General features: G+C 46.5%; 1 protein-coding gene across 2 annotated transcripts in view; it reads left to right on the forward strand.

Annotated features, from left to right (window-relative positions):
- ABHD12 (abhydrolase domain containing 12, lysophospholipase) overlaps positions 1 to 11,984 on the forward strand; it is a 37,524-nt gene extending 25,540 nt beyond the window's left edge. For both annotated transcript variants that reach the window (XM_082302552.1, XM_082302553.1), the window contains exons 5-13: positions 1,801 to 1,831; positions 4,753 to 4,798; positions 5,992 to 6,121; positions 7,571 to 7,608; positions 7,789 to 7,868; positions 8,419 to 8,501; positions 9,191 to 9,269; positions 9,555 to 9,682; positions 10,069 to 11,984. In XM_082302552.1, coding sequence (XP_082158678.1) covers positions 1,801 to 1,831; positions 4,753 to 4,798; positions 5,992 to 6,121; positions 7,571 to 7,608; positions 7,789 to 7,868; positions 8,419 to 8,501; positions 9,191 to 9,269; positions 9,555 to 9,682; positions 10,069 to 10,108 — 655 coding nt within the window. In that variant the 3' untranslated portion in view covers positions 10,109 to 11,984. The remainder of the gene's footprint in view (positions 1 to 1,800; positions 1,832 to 4,752; positions 4,799 to 5,991; positions 6,122 to 7,570; positions 7,609 to 7,788; positions 7,869 to 8,418; positions 8,502 to 9,190; positions 9,270 to 9,554; positions 9,683 to 10,068) is intronic.
- The last annotated feature ends 61 nt before the right edge of the window (positions 11,985 to 12,045 follow it).

The raw sequence follows: 12,045 nt of genomic DNA on the forward strand, positions 1-12,045 counted from the left end.
AAGCTGATGTCTGCCCATAGATTGCAAAAGCAGAAGAATTGCAGGAAAACAAGTTCCATGATGTGAAGAAACTGTTTTAGCTGTGCTGCTAGTGAAGGTTTGCTAGCTTCTAAATCACAACATTTTTCACCCAAATTCTTGTCTCAGCAGTGTGCTTTTCTTGGTACAAGGGCGTGGTATGGAAGATGTGTGCTGTGACCCAGGAAATGCATGAACAGATGGTTCTTTTGCAAACTGCCCTTGCCTCCTTGTGCTGATGCATGGCAGTTTAATCAAATTGTAGCATTATTTTGCCAGTACTTCTTCACTTGGTTCTTTGCCTTTATTGGGTGTAGCAAATGATACTAAGGGAAGCTATTCTGCAGCTTAATGGTGGCCATTTGGGACCAGTATCTCTGCTGTGTGCATATTGATAAAATTTCCTTCTCAAATCCCCCAAGTGCTGCTGAGATAAAGGACTGAACTAGGGATCAATTACATATTTCACATTTCACTCTGTGCACTGGAGGAGCTGGAGGTATCTTGGCTTTGCCATTTGAGATTTAATGTGTATCGCTGTATGTTTGTTTCTGTGCTGCCCATTCAGTTACTTGTCCAAGGGCTGCTTTACTGCTGCAGGCTGCATTAACCATGAGTAAAAGGCACTGCCTTGGCTTCCTGGTTTGACCTGAGTGATCTGGGGCTGAGGCAAAAATGTTATGTGTACTTGATCGCCTCAGAAAAAATTCCTCTGTTACACTTCAAGGAAAGCATGAAAAAGCACAAACATGTGCATGTGAAAGGTGACTTTTCAAGCAAGTGGATCATCATCTTCAGGCTTGTATGATACAAAATGACTTACAAGCAACCCCTTGCATTTTGCCCTGAGTGTTTTTGACTGCATTAGGTATTTTGTAAGCACAGTTGGAGCTGGCAGCTTTTGGCTGGCAAGTGCATGTATCCTTAGAGGGAGATTTGGCATTTTGGTTTAGAGGCTGCACTGACCAAGCCAGTCATAATATGAAAATTTTAGAGTTTTCATGAGTGAGGTTTACTCTAATACCAATACTAGATTAGAGTTTGGGTATGGATTAGCCATGTCATGTTGTGCCTGTATTTTACGGTATGTAATGGCGCCTTCACGTTCCTTTCCATTGTCTAGGTTTCAGTTTATATTTATACCCCCCCCCCCCCCCCCCCATACATTAAGCAGCTTCTTCCCCTGGACTGACTTACAGTGTTCAGCTCTGCTTTTCTCTGCTCACTGTTTTGAACATGTCCTTTCTTTCCCTGAACTTGGAGGCAGGTGAGACAATCTAAGTGCCACCTGCTTGGCTTAATGTCATGATTTCTGCTGGGGACATCACACTTTGGAGAGTCAGGGCTACTGGCTGGGGCAGCACTTGTGGCAAGAGCTCAGGGTATGCAGAGCCAAAAGGGACAGGCTGTTCTGGATGTATTACAGGCTTTGGAAAAGGCAGATAGCAGGGTGGGTTGAAAAGTTCATTTTTTCTTGCTGTGAGGCGAGATTTACATGGAGAAGTTGACTTCAAAATTATGTCCTGCATAGCTCAACAAATCCTGGCTGTCTCCTCAAAGCCTGTGACAAAGCAAGTTATGGCGTTTCTTATGTTTGGCATGTTTTTGTTAGATTGCCTGAGGCAATTGGGAAATATGTTTCTGGAAACTTAAATGCTCACATGTGGTTGGTTTGGGGCTTTTTTTCTTGTTTGTTTCTTTTTGTTTGGTTGGTTTGTCTTATGGTTTGTTTGTTTGTTTGTTTTTTCCTCTCCTTTTCTCTTCATCAATCACTCTTGCCAGAGGAGGGGATCACCGGGTGGAGCTCTACAAGGTAAGTGGCTGCCTGTGGTGTCCAAACAACTGCATTAACACATCAGATGTGCACAGAGTTGAGAAGACTGCTCCTAACAGCCCACTGCCAACAGGCACAGGCCTTGGGGCTCTCAGTGTCCTTTAAATAGGCAGCCTGTATGGAAAAAGGGATCTGTAAGCTGTGAGCACACTTCTCCCATCTTCAAAGATGTTTGAAGGGTCTTTTATTTGCTGTTGTTAACTGCCAGCTCCAAGTGAGCTAACCAACACCGTTTCTGGGAAAAATCTAAAGTTTTATTTAATTACAGCCCCAATTTGATTGATTAACTGGATTTCTCTTTTACTCATGGCATGTGTGTGAATGGTGCCATCTCAAGTGCAGAAGGTTTGTAGAAAACCCAGTGGATTTCCCAGGTGCAGTATTATGGTGTGAGTTATGTGAGAACAGACAGCCTCAGTTGCTTTGAGTGTTTAGTCTAATGACTTTTGGGGTAATTTATTTTATTAAACTCTCTTTTGGCTGAAATTCTCACACACAGTTTCTTGGTCTCATATCACATGTTTCTAAAAGAGCCAGAATTCTTTTTGTGGTTCATTTCAGAGAGGTCTGTTTTTTCTTCTCTTTATAATTTGTGTCAGTGTTGGCACTCATAAAGCTTTATTGCAATGCAATGCAAGATCCCCTGCTGCAAAGCCTTTTAAATTCAGATTGCTTAGAAAATAGTGTTTAGCAACCCCAAGGAGGCAGGTGATACTTAATGTCCTTTAAGAAAAAGAAGACGAGCTAAGTTGCAGAAAATTGGTTGAGGAGACTGTCATGTATGGTGATCTATTTTGTCATTTTTCTGGGAACCAGCCTGTGCTGCAATGCATTTTGTGCTGGCCAAGACAGGCAGAGGAGTTGGTTTTGATTCTGATGGACAAGAGTAGCAGTGCTTCAGAATATTCACAGGCTTGGTGTGTTTCTGTGTGTACATGTACAGAGAACACAGTTTACCAAAACCCAAGCTTTCTGTTCCTGGCTCTGGTATTCTTTGCTTCTGAGAACATCCAGGCAAGCTGCTTAGTTTGTCTTTTTCAGTCAGTTACTCACATGGGAACACACACTTGGGCAGAACCACTCCAGAAACTCCATGTTTGTGTTTATTCCAGCAGGATGAACCAGTTTGGGATGCTGTCCTTTTTGCTGGTGCTTTTAATAAGCCTTCAATGCAGCCAGCACATAGCAAATATGTGTAGAAGACAGGTGAACTCTCAACAGATTAAATAATTTTTAATGGCTTGGAAAAGGCGAGATTGTTTATGATATCTTAGCAGTAAAATCATGTTGTAAAGCAAAACCCCAGATTTTTCACAAAGAAACTTTGTGTTCTGCATGTCCAGTCAGGGAATCCAATGTGTAAGTGAATATATAAAAATGTCATGTAGTGATTCCATTGGAGACAGCTGTCCTGCAGCACCTAATTTGTTAATTAATATTTTACCTGATTATTCTGCTGTTATGTAGGCTGCAGTGGTGTTGTATGTACAACACAACTACACCTCTGTGCTGTTGGCACAGTTATTTGCAAGAGGACATTGAAGAAACAGTAACTTGTGAATGTATATCCCAGAGTGGAGCTATGGCATATTTAATACCTGTGCTGTAAAGGGCATTTGCCCTGGAAGTGCACACAGGGTGGACCTTGTCACCTCCAGTGGAACCCCTGTGAAGGGTTTAGAGCCCAAGAAAGAGGAATTGGAATTGCTTGAAGAGACCTGAATAGCAAAAAGCAAAGGAGCTTTGAGTGACTTTGAAGTTGTTGCAGTTGCATCTGCTAATAGAAATTGCAAACAACTTACAGGGTTTAAATGGCATTAAAAGCTCAACTAAATGCTGCAAGGGTGAGCATGATGTCACATGTTGTTCTTACTGGGGTGCCAGCAAGCAATGGGGTAAACTGTGGGATACATACATGAAATTACTGTCTTTCCATCTTCAGGCCACCGTTTAGGTTCTGCTGGGACAGTGGAAGTGCTCTCTGCCTTCCCAGTCAGGTGCCAGTTGTCTGTGTAAGCTCCACTTGACACTGTGTGCCCCAAAGCAGTTGTGAAATGTTTAATTGTTTATAAGTCTACCCAATATATGTAATCTCTTAAAATTGTGCTACAAGTAATGCTCAGCTGACAGGTGTCATTTCATTTGTCAGCTATAATAGTCCCAGTCCCACTAGAAATGGTGTTGGGTTTATATTTCCTCTTTAGAGTATAGTATAATACTAATGTTGCTTTTTTAAAAAATCATGTGTCATACACAGACCACAAGAGCAACATTTTAATCCTTTTGTAACTTTTTGTTGATTATCTACTGCAGACCTGTTAGGTTCATATCAAGCAATGGTAGCTTGGAATGCTTGTATTATTTTTACCAAGGCACTTACTCCAAGCAAGTTGATCTAACACTGAGTGTTTTTACTTGCTTTTAACAGATTTTGTTAGGATTACCATTGGTTATAACATAAATCTCCATAATAGAGCAATTGTACATTTTTGATCTCTACATTTAGGCCTTCTGAAATGGGCTCCTATATGTTATGCTTACATTTATGCCAATTCGAGTAATATAATTGGAGCAGTTGTACTCTTTCAGTGGAAAACATGAAAATCTTTGCAGAGGAAACAGTAGGATATTTGCAGATCTTAAGGTCAAAACTGTTAAAGGGATAATCAACATCTTAGGTAGCCTGATATGAGGTCTAGGAAACAAACAGAGTAAAACCAGTGGGCTGAGATGATTAGTGTTTGGAAAGCTCTGTGCCTGCTACACTGAAAAGCTGTGAATTGGTCCTTTAGCATGTCAATAATGTTATAAAATGAATCCCTGCACCCTGGCCTGATGCAAGAGCATGGTTGGTGTGCAAGTCTCTGTAATGGGTTTCTGAGTGTTTCTCTGCCTTCCAGGTTCTCAGCTCCCTCGGGTACCATGTGGTGACGTTTGACTATCGAGGTACGTGGGCTTCTTTTATGAACAATTGCTGCCAGCTAATTAGGTGTGGTTATTGCTTCTCTTTTCCCCCCTTATGGGTATCGAAAGAATTTCCAGAAATTTCTTTCTAGTGCCTTCATGTGTAGCACTGCTTCGTGCTGTCCAGCTGGGTGGACTCTGGCTCCTCTCTGTCCTCAAGCACAGGGCTTGTAGATGGGGGAGCTAAGGAGCAGAGAGTGAGCCAGGCACACAGGCTGTCACAGCATCCACTTAAGGCACCCTCCAGGTGCACTTATGGAAGCTGATGGGTTGCCTGGGTGTAGTCCTTTTGGATAAGATCTAGTTGACTTTCCTAAGGTCACACAGGGAACTGAACTTGCACTTACTTCCTTTTAAAAGCCCATAGGTGAGATAAGACAGAATAAATGATTTGCTAACAATACTTGGCAGAAGCCATGACTGCTTTGCACCTCTGCACCAGCAGTCCGGCATCTGCTGCTCTTTTTTTACCTTCTTAGTATTTAAGCCATGGCTGCAGTGTAATGCCACTATAGATACAGGAAAGAAATTAATCCATTGCATTTTTATCAAGAAGACATCTGGGAGAGCTTTATTTGTAGGAGCTTGCCCTGTTTTTCAGTCCTGCTGGCAGCTGTTTCTCTGGCTGCTGATTAGGTATCAGATGGGATGTGGGGTGCTGGCTGCTGAGCATACAGTGTGTAGATGTGCTGCAAAAATGATGGAGCCAAAGCAGTCAGGAGGGTGGAAAATTGCTGGAGGGCACTGATTGAACAGCACAAACTGATGCTGCAACAGTTCTGTGAGACACAGTTGGGCTTTGGCCCTAAGCATCCAATCCTGTACTGGCAGAGATTCACCTCACAAACTGGTTACACGCAGGCAAAAGCAGGAAAGGTTTGGGACCTGGGCTGTTGCAGGTGGGTACATGCAAGAACGCTGTTGTAGCAGTGTTTGAGATCCAGTCCTTGATTTTGTTGTTGACTAAATCCACAGCAACTCCTTGGCAGACAGCAGTTACCTTGATTAAATGACTGTGGAACCATCAGGGCTTCCAGCCCCAAATCGTAGAGGTGCACAGTGACGTGAACAGAAAGTGCCCAAGTCCCATCCATGTCCCTTGCAGTTGCAGATGAGAGCTGGCTGGCTCTGCTGGGCAGTTTCAGAGATTCTCAGCAGGACTCTTTGTGTTCCAGGCTGGGGTGACTCAATAGGCAGCCCATCAGAGAGGGGAATGACCTACGACGCCCTTCACGTCTTCGATTGGATAAAAGCACGAAGTGGAGACAACCCTGTCTATATATGGGGACACTCCCTGGGCACAGGGTAAGCATCTAATCTTGGTGGCACTTCTAAAGAAGCAGTTTCTAAAGAACACTGAACACTCACCTTGGGTGAAGGTGCTGTTTGCTGTAATCCCTGGGCTGGCTTGGCTCTTGGCACCTATGGCATAATTTCTGGGGGGTGGCTTTCTCCTTTGCACTGCACAGAGTGGGAAGGGCTACAGTGAATGACTGCAGCAATGGATCTTGAACCTTCATTGTCCAGAGGGTTCACGCTAGAAAGACATTTAGAATAATAGATTGTCCTTCAGAGCAGAACATCAGACTTCTCTGGTACTCTGAAGGAGTGTCTCAGACCAGCCACACTTGTGTGTGACTTGTCCTTACAAAAGGTTTTCCTCCTATCCTGGTAAACATGCCATGTGTAATCAGTGCTTGTCCTGCATGACTACACTGCTGGCCACCTCTGACATTTGTGTGGTCATGCCTGGCACAGGGAAGTTCAAGGTGTCAAGTGCCTTTGCCTCCATGTTTTTAACTTTCCTTTCCTGCTTCCTCCCTTTCCATGGCTGTCTGGAGGTGAGTCATGTTCAGCACCAAGTGCTCTTTACCCCTGTGATTGGTGGAGGAGCAGGGGGCAAACACAAGTTACCTTTGAGTTGGGCTGTGTGCAGATAAACTGTAAGACCACAACAGCTGTCCTTGCTGTGAAACACGTGCTGGGACAGGGAAGTATTTCAGGGTAGTGCCTCTTCATTGCTGTGACACTAAACACCCTGCTTTGTTTGAGAGAAGACAAAGACCTTTTCTTTGGCTCGTCCTCTAAATTTTTTGCCCTGTTCAGAATCCCCTTCTGGGTCAGAGCATGCTTGTGATGTTTCCCAACACTTCAGTGAGTGTTCTGAGACTGGTCCCCAGCTGAGTTCTCTGGTGATCGCAGCCAGTCTGGAGTCCAAGGTCTGTGAAATATGCTGTGCTTGGAGGATTCAGCAAATTTGGAAATATCCCTGTCCTGTTAGGGTGATGCATAGGGGAGACCTTGCTGCTTTCTGTCCCAGTTAGGGAAGCTCCTTGCAGTGTAGCCCTGGGATGCTGCACTCCAGCTGCCTGGAACACACCTCCCCCTCTGCCTATAGCCCTGCATTCCCCTCCTGCTTGCTCAGACCTTGTGGTCTGGAGGTGGGAGGCTGTGTCACACAGCTGTGGATGTGCTGGGAGCCTGAGAGCCACCTGAAAGGAGTCCATCCAAGGGGCTGCCTGGTGTGTTGCTTCCTTGGACTTGTTCACTTAAACACAGGCCCCTGATGTCACCCGACTGAGCACAGTCGGGTACGTGAGGCCGGTGGGAGCCCAGGTCACTGTGGGCAGGCTGCCAGGACCTCGGGCAGTGTGAGGGATCGACCTTGTGGCTGTTGAGTTGTGCCTGTTCCCCCTCTGGAGCTGCTGCTCTGCAGAGGGCCTGTGCCAATTCAATGCTCGTTCTTCTTTCCAGGGTTGCGACGAATCTGGTGCGGCGCCTTTGTGAGAGAGGTAAGCGTGGCGCGTGGATGCGCTTCCCGGCGGCCGCCGCCGTCCCCGATTCCCGCCGGCGCTTGGGGCCGGGACAGAGCTGTCCTTGGCGCACCGTGGCAGCTCTCTCATGAGGCAGATGCTGGCCTTGCTGGCTGGCTGCACCCCTGCATTTCAGCACATTGCCTTTTGGCTTTTCAGAAACGCCCCCGGATGCCCTGATCCTGGAATCTCCATTCACCAACATACGGGAGGAGGCACGGAGTCACCCCTTTTCTGTGGCAAGTACTCAGTGACTCTCACACTGGTGGCATGGAATTGTGTACATAGAAATGAGCCTTCAGAAGTGCTGCAGCTGAGCTAACTGCACAACTTGTGGGGCAGTGGGGATATCTGTAAACATCAGGGGTAAAGAACTACACTGGAGACAGCTGCTGGGAGCACAGAATAAGCAGTGCCAGAGCCATGTGTCCAGCATGGGAACGAATTGGCTCTGAACTGAGTAGACACACAGTCCAGGCCTCAGATGCAGCCAAGCTGGTAAGGTGCCCTGGGATAAAGCTCTTCCAGGAAGAATTGCCAACAGTCCTGCATGATACCTGCAGACTTTGACCATGCAAGCATCCACAGGGCCTGCTCCTGAGCAGGCTGGTGAGATGGGCCCAAAACAGGGGAGGAAAAATAATGCTGGTGGAAACAGGGGGAATCTCACTGCAAAGAGCACGGTCAGCAGCCAAGGGATGTTATGGGATGGCAGCGGCCTGCCCTGTTAGTGCTGTTTGTATCACTGGCCTGCTGGTGCCTGCCACTAATGCACATTTTTCCTCTCAGATATACAGATACTTCCCTGGGTTTGACTGGTTCTTCCTTGACCCCATCACGACAAGTGGAATTAAATTTGCAAACGATGAGAAGTGAGTTCCCTCTTTGCTGGGGTTTCAGCTGTGGCTGCAGTGAGCCATGGCAAGCATCAAGGAGGATAGACATGAGACTGCACTCTGGCTCTTTTTTGGTGCAGCACTGCTCTTACTGGAGTGATTTCAATTACTCTCACAGCCCCGAGAGCAGCACAGCAGAGCTCTGTCTTTTTTAGTTGTTCATAGTAAGGACAGATGCAACAGAGAGAACAGAGACTACTCAGGGATGTGCTGATTTGGTTCATGCCATTTATGCTTTTCAAGAATACCTTACACATTAAACAGTAGCATTGGAACATGGAAGGTTTGGGAATATTCCTTTGCTGTGCATTTGCCACCTTGCCTGTAATCACACTGTCTCCTTTTGCTGAGTCTTTCATTGAAGACCCTGAGCATTTGTGAGTGTCCAGTATTGAAACCAAACCAGACCTTGGTGGGGGGGTGATGATTTACAGTGGAGTGAGCCACTTTTCTCTGGTCTAAGTAGCAAGAAAATTTTATGAGCTTGTCTTTCACTGGTAAATTTTCTATAGATCAAGTGAATGGTGCCCAGATAAGGTTTTAAATTGTAGTAAATAACCCACGGGACACATTTGTCATTACAGTTTTCTTAGAAATGCACATGTTGGTGTTAGAGAACAATGGGATTGCTCTGGGCCTTTGTGACATTGTTGTCTGTTTTACAGTGTGAAATACATTTCCTGCTCTCTGCTCATCCTTCATGCTGAGGATGATCCAGTGGTACCATTTCATCTGGGAAAAAAGGTACACACGTGGCTCTGCAAACTGATCTGGTGGGAGGAACTGGTGTGGATAGAACAACATCCCAGCCAGGCAAAAAGTCAGTAATAGAAAGGTGTAAAACACACAGCCCAGAGGGACTGCAGATTCTGTGATGCTGGAGGTGGCAAATCAGTAGTGAAATGAGGCTGGAGCTACCAAAACTGCTCCAGCCAGGGCCCCTCACCCACGCCTGAGGGGGCTGTGGGTCTGGCAGGGGGAGCTGGTTTGGAGTAACACGAGTCCCTCACCTGCTTCCCTTGGGTTCAGCTTTACAACATTGCGGCCACGTCGCGGAGTTTCCGGGACTACAAGGTGCAGTTTGTGCCCTTCCACACAGACCTCGGCTACCGGCACAAGTACATCTACAGGAGTCCAGAGCTACCTCGGATACTGCGGTAACGCCGGGGCGGGGCTGGGATGGGCTGAGCACCCTTTGCTCTCCACAGTGGGGGAGATACCGGGGCTGGCTTAGCACAGGAGTCAGAGCTCTCCACCTCCTTGCAAAGCAGGTTTTGGGAAGGGGAGCCACAGAAATCTGGGAGCACTTTCTGGGTCATCTCTGCTGTGAGCTGGATGCTCTGGAGGAGCTGTTGCAGAGCAGTTGCTTCAGCTTGGCTCTTTTAGTGGGAGCCACTGATGGGTGTGAGAGCAAAGCTCAATGCTCTTCCCTGGAGCTGCAAATGCTTGAGCCATAGTATCTGCCAGGGGAAGACCTGCAGGCTGTAGTGTGCACCAGAGTATAGGAGAGCCGAGTGTCACTGCTTTGTCGTTTCCTTTCTAGGGAATTCCTGGGAAAATCTGAACATGAGCATCATCACTGAAGACTGTCTGCTTGTCAGCACAGAGATTTTCGTTTCCTTCCTCTCTCTCCTTTTCCTCCCATCTCCCTGTGGGTCAGTCTGCCGTTCTTCCGTCCCTGGCACTAGAGGAGGTCAGGGATTCCCGTTCCAGTCCTGATGTGTACCCTTGGCAACTCCAGCTTCTGGCATCAGCATCTGTGACGGCAGAAGGAGGAAGTTGTTGGCTTCTTTTTGGACACGGATGGAGGGGTGGTAAGAGCCCAGGAGCCAGTACTGAACCATGAAAAATGTAAGTGCAGCAAAGCCTCGCCAACCCATCGTGGTACTGCTGAGGACAGATTTCCTAGGACACTGTGTCATGACCAAGGATGTTTCTTTCACTTTTAAACACTGCTGCTGTTTTTGGATCATGTAGAGATTCATTTGTAGGCAAATGGCTTTTGCCATGTCTCCTTACTGCAGTTGTCTTGCTTGAGTTTGAGGTGTTCTTTTTCTAGAAAATACATGTTTTGCCTTTCCTTTCCAATCAGTGGCTGTAATTACAAATATATGGAGGATCCAGGTAGTGAGAGGTATTTTTATTTAGCTCTTCAGTCACAATGTGCTGCAAGTGTTGGGGTAATTGCACACATTTGGAAATAAAATGAAAGATTTTTTTTTTGTTCTTCCTTTTGAAACATCTATTTAGTGGGAAAGGCTAGTGCCCTTTTATCTTTCCTTAACCCTTTTCCTTCTGAACATCATTTTTTGCTCCCATTCCTGCTATCCTCTGTGGACCTCCTCCCCTTTTACACAAGTACTTCCTATTAGGATTGGAATGACACATGTATATAACTGTGGACTTCGGTGTTTGATCTCTTCTTCCATGAACAATGTGTGCCCAGACTGCCAGAATGGATGTCTTCCATTACCCCTGTATGTACCCAGACAGCCATGTGCTGCTTTTTGGTGAGAAGGGCAAGGGGTTTTTTTCCTCAACTACTTTTTGACTCCTTGGGTCAGGTTTTCCTGTTCCTGGTGGCAGTGCTGCTCCACTGTAGTTAAAAGCAGACAGTGATACACAGTTTTTGATGCAAAAATAAGTCTGGGGTGTCGCTCCCCATCTCTCCCCCCTGCCTTTGTGCTGCCAGTAGCACATCTTAGCCCCTCTCCCAGCCATTGTCCAGGAGGCAGAAGTGGAACTGAGCCTTTCCCACAGGGAGAGCTTCTGGGGATGTCCTTGTTCTGCTTGTGGCTGGAAGGGGGGCTGGTTTATGCTGCTGAAGAGCTCTGCACTGAAAGAGGAGTCACTCACACACTGCCTCACTGGGGTCCTGCCCCTTGTCAGTCCATACAGACAGGACCAGGTGCTGTAGGTTTAGTCACGAGTGCTCAAAGGGAATTGTGCTGCCCCAAGGGTCTGGCCAGGGGTGTACAGCATAGTATAAACTGCTCAGCATGCATCAGAGTTATATCTGCAGGCTTATACTAGTTGCAAAAGAGACAGTAGCTTGTTCTTGTACCAAGATTCTTCTGCCATTAGTGCGGTTGTCCCTGAGGTTTCTGACCCCTGATACTCATAAAGTAGCTGTGCCACTTCACTACAAGTGCATCAACCATAATTCATTGCACTGACAGATGAGAAATACTTACCTGGCTCTGGAGGGTAACACACATTCCAGTTAATGCTGCTGCTGGCAGCTGGCTTGGGGCAAAGTGCAGCCTGAGCTGGGGCCTGGCTGGCTGCCTTCCTCCTGGTGGGACAGAGCTGGGAGTCCAGCATGAGAACTGCTGGTGTTGGTGGTCCCAGCACCACCATTCCTCTTACCAGGCCAGTGAAATGCTTGGAAATTTAAACTGAAATGTTTATCTAAAAGTGGTGTAGTTTTAATAAAGGCATTGACTGCTGATCACTTTAGCTTTACCAGTCTTACCTGGCAATTTTTGGGACATTTTCCCCACATTGAGCAGGTCAGCTG

Source organism: Coloeus monedula (genome assembly GCF_965178545.1).
Source record: "Coloeus monedula genome assembly, chromosome: 2".
Lineage (NCBI taxonomy): Eukaryota > Metazoa > Chordata > Aves > Passeriformes > Corvidae > Coloeus > Coloeus monedula.